The sequence below is a fragment of the Tasmannia lanceolata genome, unplaced genomic scaffold (genome assembly GCF_043159265.1).
Source record: "Tasmannia lanceolata isolate RefF3 unplaced genomic scaffold, GAP_Taslan_0.1 ptg000007l, whole genome shotgun sequence".
NCBI lineage: Eukaryota > Viridiplantae > Streptophyta > Magnoliopsida > Canellales > Winteraceae > Tasmannia > Tasmannia lanceolata.
In genome coordinates, this window is record NW_027518684.1 from 25,890,819 (window position 1) to 25,902,090 (window position 11,272).

The 11,272-nt window shown below is 36.0% G+C and overlaps 1 protein-coding gene across 2 annotated transcripts in view; it reads left to right on the forward strand.

The window, feature by feature from the left end:
- The window catches only part of PARP1 (poly(ADP-ribose) polymerase 2), a 32,369-nt gene extending 21,570 nt beyond the window's left edge, over nucleotides 1-10,799 (forward strand). For both annotated transcript variants that reach the window (XM_077385871.1, XM_077385873.1), the window contains exons 11-20: nucleotides 880-1,117; nucleotides 1,204-1,319; nucleotides 1,401-1,477; nucleotides 1,974-2,134; nucleotides 4,097-4,288; nucleotides 4,452-4,560; nucleotides 7,712-7,794; nucleotides 7,922-8,059; nucleotides 8,762-8,944; nucleotides 10,409-10,799. In XM_077385871.1, coding sequence (XP_077241986.1) covers nucleotides 880-1,117; nucleotides 1,204-1,319; nucleotides 1,401-1,477; nucleotides 1,974-2,134; nucleotides 4,097-4,288; nucleotides 4,452-4,560; nucleotides 7,712-7,794; nucleotides 7,922-8,059; nucleotides 8,762-8,944; nucleotides 10,409-10,456 — 1,345 coding nt within the window. In that variant the 3' untranslated portion in view covers nucleotides 10,457-10,799. The remainder of the gene's footprint in view (nucleotides 1-879; nucleotides 1,118-1,203; nucleotides 1,320-1,400; nucleotides 1,478-1,973; nucleotides 2,135-4,096; nucleotides 4,289-4,451; nucleotides 4,561-7,711; nucleotides 7,795-7,921; nucleotides 8,060-8,761; nucleotides 8,945-10,408) is intronic.
- The last annotated feature ends 473 nt before the right edge of the window (nucleotides 10,800-11,272 follow it).

Genomic DNA, 11,272 nt, shown 5'->3' on the forward strand with positions numbered 1-11,272 from the left:
CTCACCATTAAAAGATTTACATTGTCTCAGTTATTGGGCTTCCCCGACCCCCCCACGCCAGCGTGCGCGCGCGCGCGCACACACACACACACACACCTTTTTTCAATAAAATTTGCACCACTCAGAAAAAGGGAGCAGGCACCCCCTTTACTTTGTGCTTACTACAAAGTACCTTTGATGATTACACCCTCTCCAAGCACGCTCCTGGAATTTACTTCCTTATTTCCAGTGGAAAACCCCTTCTAGTCCAGTGACTCCTAGTTCCAAGACTGCTTAGACCACCAAAACTCTTGCCACAATACTGCCTACTAGTGCTCTAGTGGCTTTATCCATGGCTAGAATGAGAGAAATCATCCATATGAATCATTGTTTAAAAATAACATAAAATGTAGAAAAGGACCCTTCCCTCTCATAGTTACCAAATTGCAAGCACCATCGAGGAAGAAAAGCAAATACACTGAAAAAAAGAAGAGCCGTTCTAAATAAGGGTGCCTGTGACACCAACCTTTATTATACCTTAACATAAGTTACAATAATTGAGTAACTTGCCCAAATGTTTGATGCGAGCCCCAGTTTATAGGTGGAGATCCACATGAGATTGGTTCACTCAACCAATTGCATTATTACATTTTACAAACAGACCAAAAGTCATAAAACAACGACGCCACTGGTCCAAATGGAAGAAGTCAAGATAAATTATGGGTCGCCACATTTACTTCTAGCAACTCAATCATATATTTAGATGTCGCTTTCAGCGTTTAATGTTGTCACTTGTTCTCATAGTATCTGGAAATCTTTTATAGTCTTTGTCTGTCATTATCTTGCGGTCATTTGTAGCCTTAATTTTCTCCAAAAGTCCTGACTGCTTTACCTGTGAAGTTACTATATCCTTCAGATTATCCAAGATGATAGAGGGTCGGACTGCTATGTATTCCGCAAGTGGGGAAGAGTTGGAAATGATAAGATTGGTGGAAACAAACTGGAAAATATGTCAAAATCTGATGCAATTCAGGAATTCAAACGTTTATTCCTAGAGAAGACAGGGAATCCTTGGGAGGCTTGGGAAAAGAAACAAAACTTTGAGAAGCACCCTGGCAGATTTTATCCTTTGGACATTGTATGAACTTATGTGCTCTCCTATTTGAAATACCCTCTCTCAGAGGCTTATCTTTTAGATGATTTATTGTACTTTTTGATTTGTAGGATTATGGGGTTAACAGACAAGCACCTAAAAAGAAAGATCACGATGTTTCAAAGACCAAACTTGCTCCTCAATTAATAGAATTGGTGAAAATGCTCTTTGACGTCGAGACTTATAGGTATGAAATAGTGCTCTTCTAATTTAATTCTGGTTCAATTTAGTATAAGCGTATGCATCAGACTAACCATGCATTCCACAGAGCTGCTATGATGGAATTTGAGATTAACTTGTCAGAAATGCCACTTGGAAAGCTGAGCAAACGCAATATACAGAAGGGTATCTCGTGAAATCTCATGTCTATTATTCTATGCGGTGCTATTCCAAAACAAGGTTTAAAATTTCGGTTTCGGACATAGCCGAAGCCAAAATATTGAAATTCCGGCCGAAATTTGGTAAAAAAAAAGCAAATTTCTCAGCTGGAATTTTGGAAAAAAATTACATTTTCCCGAAATTTTGGATTCTCGCCAAAATTTCTGATTTAGTTGATTTTGGTGTTGGTCCCAACCAAAATCTGAAATTTAGGTATTTCAGCCGAAATTTAAAACCATAATCCAAAATGCTGGAGTGATGCTACCCTTCAGATCTTATATTTAATTCCAGACTGTAATTTTGGCTTTTCGTATGTAGATACTTGTTCATTCAGGCTTTGAATATCTATTAGTCAATGTAGTGCTATTCCGAAATGCTGAAGAGATGCAGCACTTCTTTTCTGATATTTAATTCCAGACTTTAATTTTGGCTTTTCACATATAGATACTTGTTATTCGTTCAGGTTTTGAAGCGTTAACGGAGATACAAAATCTATTAAAAGGTGATAAGTATGAACCATCTGTTAAAGAGAGCTTGATGGTTGATGCCAGTAATCGCTTTTTTACCGTGATTCCTTCAATTCACCCACATGTCATTAGAGATGAAGATGATTTTAAGTCAAAGGTATGTGTACTCTGTCATATGTTGAATTTCATGTCTCCCTTTTTCTTCTTACTAATGCTATTTGTGCTTGTCTACCAATTATCTATGGTTTAGTTTGGTGTCAGTGTTGCTCGTCATATGAATTGCCGGGAATTATGAGAAAAAGCAGAAAAGTTGGGGTTTAATCCTTTCTTTTACATTGTCTGTTAGACCTACACACGCGTTTTTGAAATACTGCAATCTTTTTTATGTTCTTCAATAAACAATTATTAATTCAAAAAAATAAAATGAGGTTGATATTTTTAACTCCTAGTTCAACTCAAATGACCTTTGTACCTAGGTTCCGAAAGTTTTTTTTTTTTTTGAATAATTTTTCTCTTAAATTTAAATAAATTAACTTGATCTATCTTCTTTAAATTTAATCATGACATATAAGATTGGGTTCATATTTGATATTTGATGCTTTTCTGTGAATTTTCAAGATGCTTGAGTGCTAGCAGAGGATGCCAAAGAGATACTCAGATCTTTTCCTCTGGATACTTCAATGTTCAAAACTCTGTATTCTGGTGGTAACGAGCTAATTCAAAGAGATTTTTGTTTTTGGCACATAGGTGGGAATTGAGTCTTTGACTCTACAGTTGAGGTGCAAAGCTAATTCAACAGATCTTTTGACCACTAATTACATGTTTTAATCAATTTCTGGATCTCTCTCTCTCTCTCTCGTGTTCTCCCTGTCTTTCTTTCTGTTGTGCTTGCATGCTGATATTGGCACCGACTGAGATGAGGACCAATGCTCGATGTTGATTTTTTTTAAAAGCCATGTTAGTAATAAGTTATTTTAATTGCAACATTTTGCAAAATGATGGCCTTTCTAAAAGACAAAGTTGACATTCAACATATCAATGTACATGGGATCCTGGCAGCCCTAATGTGGCATCTACGATAACTAAAAGCGTTGGTATGAGTAAAATACCAAATTCCAGAGTCCAATTATGGTGGGTTGACAGCCATGCCGTGTCATAGAAAATGTTAACTATCGGCGATGTCCATAATTCCTTATGACTGGAGACAGAATAAGGAAAAAAAATTAAAAAAAATCAATTTTAGAGACCAATTGGGAAAAATGTTTTTGATGCTTTAAATTACTTTCTGAGTTTCCGTTATGAACTCTACTTTAATGCAAGTAGGGACGTCATATATTTCATTATCGACTTTAGTCAGCAGTTCTATATTGAAGGTTCACATTACACAAATGCTTCAGATCAACTTTTGAAAATCACTTGACACCCCAAATTTCAAAGTTGTAAAGGTGCCCCCTGACAAATTATGAAAATACGCACCAGGTCTAAAATCTGTACCACAGGAAACTAAATTTATATAATTGTAACATGTGTGGTATTAAAATAGGTAACTTTCCCACACTTGCTCACAATGCCGCCTCCCCTTTGTAGAGACGGGCCATGGTGAGGCAGTCATTTGGGGTTTGGACTTCTGACTGGTAGTAATCATGGTGTTGATGTGGAGCTTTCTAGGATATCTTTAATCCCAACATATGATTTGATTCCTTTTTTTTTCGGTTGATATTTTTCTTTCTAATCATCTCTGCTGAGGAACTAAATTAAAATAACAGTTCTTGACATCAGATGTGATAGTGCTATAATCTGAATTTGCTTGAGTGGCTGGTTAGCAACTAGATTATTTCTTTCTTTGATTTTTTAAATTTTTTTTTTTTTTTGACAATTGAGTTAGCATCTCTTGCAGAAAAACAAACAAAAGTGCATGACAGATTACAATTTTAATAAATAGGTACTGCATCTCATATTGGTAATTATGAACTCCAATTTGCAATCCTCCATCTGACTTTGATCTTATCTTAATTTCAAACAACAATAAGCCTCGAGACCAATTACAGTTGCATTTTTTTGTATGATTTTGTGATAATGAATTATATAAATATTTCCTCTATTATGTATCCTATTGCAGGTGAAAATGTTAGAAGCTCTTCAAGACATCGAAATTGCTTCCAAACTAGTTGGCTTCGATGGTGAAAGTGATGACTCACTTGATGACAAATATAAGAAGCTTTGCTGTGACATTGCCCCACTGTCTCATGATAGTGAAGATTATCGGTTGGTCGAGAAGTATCTCCTTACAACTCATGCCCCTACGCACAAGGTTATATTTATTTTCCATCGTTTTTTTAATGTTAATTTATTTATTTTCCATCTTCAAGCATGGAATACAGTCTTTTTTATCATATGACTGGATGAAAGTTATTTTCTGAAATTTTTTGTTTGAAAATTGCTATTTTCTGACCTCTATCTCAATTGATTCTTAGGATTGGACTCTTGAACTGGAGGAAGTTTTTGCGCTTGATAGAGAGGGTGAAATTGACAAGTTTGCACCTTACAGAGACAAACTCGGGAATAGGATGCTCCTGTGGCATGGTAAGTTGATGCTTTCACTATAGAATATAGAAACATATTCTATTTTCCTTCTAAAATTTATCTGCACTTTATAGAAAGGGAAACATATCCCAGATGGACTCCAACGTAAACTTAGGTATTGAATCCTACCAAAAACTCAACTCTCTAAGCTAAGGATGTTATTGCATAAATTAAATTTCAATCCAAACTCCTAAAAGGGGTATGCAAGTCACGACCATGGATACTCTAAAAAATAGGGTCCACGGGCATTCCGAGTTGTTAGAAATGCATTGGATGAGATTGTCAAAGTGTTCTTTGGCCTCATTGTCATAAAAGACTCCAATAAGGCAGTAATTTCAGCACTCTTAACTGGCCTTTGATTCCTAAGGAGGAATTTTTGGGCCATTTATGGAGATTACGTTCACGATGATTTGTGGTTGGGTTGTATGATGTTATGCTATACTTTTCCAACTCTCTATAGGTAGGTCACGGTTAAGGGATGGCTTACAAAAGGGGTTTTTTTTTTTTTTTTTTTTTTCAGGGACTGTTTTTTGCATAGAATTATAGAAACGTAATTGATGAGGAACTGGGAAGTCTCTTACAGATGTTTTCATTGTAAAAAACTGTTTATAATCTAAAGAACCCAATACCCTATTGGGTTCTTGAGATTGGCGAGTATGGATTAAAGATTCAAATGGTATAGATTTTCATTGAGGTTCTTTTCATTTTCAAGTTCCTTTTGGAGAAGATGATTCCATTTGTCTAATTGCTAGTTTGGAAGGCTCGTATTCCTCTTAGAGTTAAATATTTTAATTGGAATAAGCTTTTGGACCAGATCAAGATGCTTGGCACGTATATGAGGAAATGTTTTTGCTTGACTAATAGATGCACGCTTGACTAATATTGTCGGCTCCTCTAGGCTCTCTTTTTGCCACATTAGAAGATCGGCAAACGAGGTGGCAGACAAGTTAGCCAAAAGGGGAGTACACTTGGATTCTTTGGGATAATATGACTTCCTTTCTCCTTGATTTCCCATGTTGTTTCTTGTATTTATTCTTTCTTGTATTCTTTGACCATCTTGGTCCTATTAATGAAACAATTACCATTCAAAAAAAAAAAGAGAGAAAAAAAGAAGAAAAGATGCACGCTCTATAAGGAGGAAGAAGAATCATGCAACCACATTGTCACTCTGTTCGGTGGTGCTACAGAGTGGAGTGCGTTTTTGTGTTGCTTTGGTCTTAATTGATTATTTTTTAGTTCTGCTTTCAATGTTTTAGTTAGTTGGAGAGTTAGGTACTTTGGTGACCAAGATACCATCCTGTTGGTCCAAAGGTGTGGGACATTTGAGCAAAAGAGACAATGATATTTAGGAGGAAAAAGCTTCTTCAGGACCATCGTTGGAAGTATTAATGGCCCTTTTGATCTATTGGGCGCATAGGAGGAATTTTTTTTGGAGCATATCGTTTCTTGATGTCTATAGGAATTCGGTTTCATCGTAAAAAGTCACTAAAGCTTTACGATCGACTCTCTCTCTCTCTCTCTCTCTCTCTCTCCACACACACACACACACACACACACGGCTACTGTTACCAAACTCAAGTTTGATGGTAGCCCTTTGCGTAATCTGGTACCGCATGAGTGCAGAGCGTATTTAGAAATGAGAAAGGAGATGTCTTGAAAGTATTCTATGGTCCGGTTGGTGTCAAAGACTAACAGAGCTGAATCTTTTGACCTTCTTACAGGCCTTAAGAATCTTTGCTATGGAGATGGACAGCAGGCTTTTGGTAGAATTAGAGTCACTAAGGCTCTCAAGTGGGCTTATTCTCACAACTCGGGTCTTTGGAGGATAACTCATATCATTAATGAGTTTAATGACATTTATAAAGATATTGTGTCTTTAAGTACATTTTAGAGAGGTAATGATTTAGCCGATTGATTAGCTAAAGAAGGTGAAGCTAACTCATGTTTGTATAAGGGAAACCTCTCCCTCGATATCAACTTTTTTTATTTTAACACATTTTGGACAGTATATATTCTAAACAACAATTTTTAAATTTGATAAAATTCATGGAAATTCATTGAAAATCAAAGTGGCACGGTTTCTTGAGTTCGGATGCAAAACAAAGTTGAGGTGGACCATATGCTGACATCAGTGTGATTTCATGAATCAAGCCATCCCTATTTGCGTATGTTTTTTCTTGTTCTTATTTATCTTGGAAGTCGACCCTTGGGTTAGATGGGCCCACTATTTGCATGACAATTATTGTTTTACAGAATACTTTTGTTATTGGTATATTATGGCCAATATTTTCTCAGCATGTTGTCATAATATTTTTCTTGGGATTATATCGCATATATGTATGTAAATCATGAATATGAAAAGGAATCTTCTCTATTGATAATGTTAGCAAGTTATACTTAGATATGTATATGACAGTTTAGTCATAATTCCTTAACCATACTATATATTTTAATTCTTATTTTTTAATGTAGATATTTTATTTCTTTTATAGAGAAGGGTTGGTACTCGATGAGTTTTATATGCTGTAGATTTTATTTTCCAGTTAAAAAGAGCTTGACATGTTAATTTGGTAAATTTGCCTTGTCTTTTAATGCGATCTAATTTTCTTTTTGAGTGTCAAAGCCAATCATGACAAAATATACAGAAGTTAGTGCAATTGTAAACTGTGTGATTGTCTCCTTTTAGCTTGTCTCATTTTCTGTTTTATAAGAAGCTTTTGAATTGAAAGACAACTTCTCATTTGCAAGCTCGATATTATTGTGATTCTATGTAATCATAGAAAGCCATCCTTTAATATATTATCATGATAACATCAAAATAACATGGGAGTTAAAATGGTCGCAATATTAGCTTATAAATTGTGAATTTTCGGTACTGTTGAAGTACCTGACCCACCTTGATGAAATGCTGATATGCGTCCTGTTGTCGAGCGATTTGGCCAACTCTCCTTTTGGGTTTTGATAGATATTTAATGAGCTTTGTTCCATTGTCATTTCCCTTGTCTTCTATGGTTTCTCAGTTAATTATAATTAAATGTGTTACTTATCTAATTTTTCTAATTGAAATTATAGCCTAATTGTGTTCCTGGTCCACACATTTTATGCCATGCTTTGAATTAATTTTCTTAATCTTATAAGTTGTGCTCAACAGGTTCTCGTTTGACGAATTTCGTGGGTATTCTAAGCCAAGGACTGAGAATAGCACCCCCAGAAGCCCCAGCAACTGGCTACATGGTCCTCTCTCTCTCTCTCTCTCTCTCTCTCTCTCTCTCTCTCTCTCTCTCTCTCTCTCTTCATATTATTTTTTAATAATACAAAAGCATGCCATCGCTGACTAACATATTTCCATCTTGGTAAATAGTTTGGAAAGGGGGTTTATTTTGCAGACCTGGTAAGTAAGAGTGCACAGTATTGCTACACTGATAAAAATGATCCAGTAGGTCTAATGCTTCTCAGTGAAGTTGCCTTGGGAGAGGTCTATGAACTCAAGAAAGCCTCGGTATGTCTATAATCTTTGGAAATCTCTCTCCTCTCATCTATCCATGTATTTTGGAAATAGAAGTGACCCAATGTGGAACTATTTCGAAGAAATGTCATTCTTTCTGTGTCTGATCTTAAAAAACTAGAGGTACATTCTCCATCACCATCAGATCATGAATCACGATCCCATGTCACAAATATCACAGAGAAATTCATTTTCTCGCGAGAAAGTCGCGATATTTTGATTAAAGATTTCTCTCTAGATAAATTGAATTTGTCGCGATTTTAACTTGAATTATCACGATAAATTGGGGAGTTGACTTTAAAAATATCTTGAACTTCTCATTTACTCTAAAAATCTCTCAAACATCCCAAAACTTTCAACCTAACCCTAATTCCAAATTTTAAGTGTATATTTTATATTTTATTTTTTTAAATTAATTTATTGATTTTAACATCAATTATCATGTTTGCAAGTATATGTACTTACTCCATGTACAAATATATTCATTTATATCAGTATATGTATGAATGGGTGATTAAATTTCATATTTATTCATACCGGGGTTCCTATTGCACGCGGAACTTTCATTTCCCGTTCTCTGTTTTATAAGTACTTTGATTCATTCTTGGTGATGATTAATTGCTAATGTCCAATGTCGTTCCCTTTTCTTTTCTTTTTTAAATTATTATATTCGTCATCTGTGTTTCTGCCATTCAGTATATGGACCGTCCCCCAGATGGGAAGCACTCTACTAAAGGACTCGGGAAAAATATACCCCAAGAATCAGCATACGTCAAATGGAGGGACCAAGTGGTCGTGCCCTGTGGGAAACCTGTTTCTTCGAATGTTCGAGCCTCCGAGCTAATGTATAATGAGTACATCGTTTATAATACAGCTCAGGTTGGTAATTGAACAGCCTAATTTTCTATTCTTATCTATTTGTTATACCAAAAATGCCCTCACCCATTTGGTTGCATATTTCCTGCACTAGTATATGACTATGAGTTTAGCCCCCTAACCACCCATAGGTTGCAGAATTGTGGCCACATTTAAGAATTTATTCAAGTTATTCCTGAAATGCTCCCACTTGTTTTACTGCAAAGTTGGCTGCTGATTAGATGCACCATGTTTTCATCAAATGCTCTCACCACCCATTAGATTGCTAATGTATCTCCCTATATAAGTTCTCTATACCGTTTTTTTTCTTCTCAAAAGTCTCCCACCTAGTAGATTTAAAATGGAGGCTAAGTAGTTATGCCATTTATTCAAAACATGCAACAGCCACATTACAAATTCTTGTGCCATTTATTCCTGAAGCAATGTTCCATGCAGCGTGGCACTCCACCTGCAGCATTCGGGCTTGGATAGCTGAACATTGTCTCGCAGTAGTTCAAACCAAAAAAATATGACTCATGGCTTAGAGCCGTGTGGCAATGGCTGTTGTGCAACATATATCACTTGAAAAAAGCATTATTTTTCAAAGGGAAATCTTATCAGCACTACTGTATTTTGATGAGGGCACTCCTTACTTTATTAAAAGTACGGTATTGGCCGCACCATAGGATGATCCAAACCGTCCATTAAATGGGCCACAGCCTAAATAGTTTGTGCCCCAAAACTCATTTCCATAGGTTGATCCTAGCCCTCCGATCTGAATGTTAGAGTTTTGATCCTAACCCTCTATAGATCGGAGGGTTAGGATCAACCTATGGAAATAATTTTTGGGGCACAACCTATTTAGGCTCTAGCCCATCTAATGGATGGTTTGGATCATCCTATGGTGCGGACCATACCGTACTTTTAATAAAGTGAGGAGTGCCCTCATCAAAAGACAGTAGTGCTGATAACATTTCCCTTTTCAAAAAGAAAATAACACTCAATTACTTTACTAAACGGTCCCATGGTAGTCTTTTCTATGTATGCCTTCTTCCGATCCTTGTTTTGGGTCTTGCAAATTGTTTTTTGAGTATACGAGGAATGATCTTACTGTGAACTAACCAGGGCTAATTTTGTGATAAACTGATAATTCACATCTAAAAACTTGGTAGTCTTCTGTATGTTTTCTTCTGATCCTTGTTTTGGGTGTCGCAAATTTTTTTTTGACTCTACGAGGAATGATCTTAGTTTGAACTAACCAGGCCTTATATTGTGATAAACTGATGATTCACATCTAAAAACTTGATAGTCTTTTGTATGTATGTTTTGGGTCTTGCAAAAACTAAATTGCTAATTCACATCTAAAACTGTTGGATGATTTGGTTAAAATGTTCAACATTTTCTTAGAGCATACTTCATTGCAGGAGCTGATGTTAACTATACTCTCTTTAGTGTTACAGTTGAGGTCTGGATTTGGTTTTTTGGCAGGTTAAGATGCAGTTCTTGCTTAAAGTGAGGTTTCATCACAAGAGGTGAAAAGAAAGGGAGGCTCTTATATTAGTTTTTTGGGTGGTTATTGCAAATGCTATATTGTTGTGCAGTTGTAGAAATGGAGTGTCTCAAGAAAGGGAGGTTCTTATTTTAGTTTTTTGGGTGGTTATTGGAAATGCTATCTTTTTGTGCGGTTGTAGGAGTGGAGTGTCTCTAGTTATTAGTGTTCCATGTTTTGGCTTCCTAACAACATCCAAGTTAGGACAAGATGCATTTTTTTTTGGCCTGTGGGATTCATGAAATTCTGTTGGGTTGATGGAATATATAATCCATGTAAATATTCTACTGCTTTTCTTTTGCATGTGAGAAACAACACTTATTCCTCTGATTTGGGAGCCAACTTTAGAATAATGATGCAGTGTAAGGCTATATACTAGATTATCAGTGTATAGCAAAAGGACCTGTTAATAAACCCAGTTCTGTTGGTGCATACATGGGAAGAACCCATCTATACACTGCGATCCACTGCATACACAATCCACTGTATACACACTGCGCTGCATAATTCTCCGTTCTTTTTTTCTGAAATGAATTTTTTTTTTGAAATGTCCATTCTAAAACATACCTTTTGCATATTATTTTTTTGGAAGGTAGCCAACTTTTAAAAACTCCTCTTACTAGGCTATATGCCACCTTGTTAACGGAGCGGCGAACATGATGAAACGAAATAGTGGAAGAAGCCACCCAATTTTGCATCTCATCAAAGAACTTATCTAGGGTTCTTTTGTGGATGGTTTTAAATTTCAACCGAAATTTTGGATACCGGTGGGGACCGAAACTCAAAATTTCCGAAATTCAATT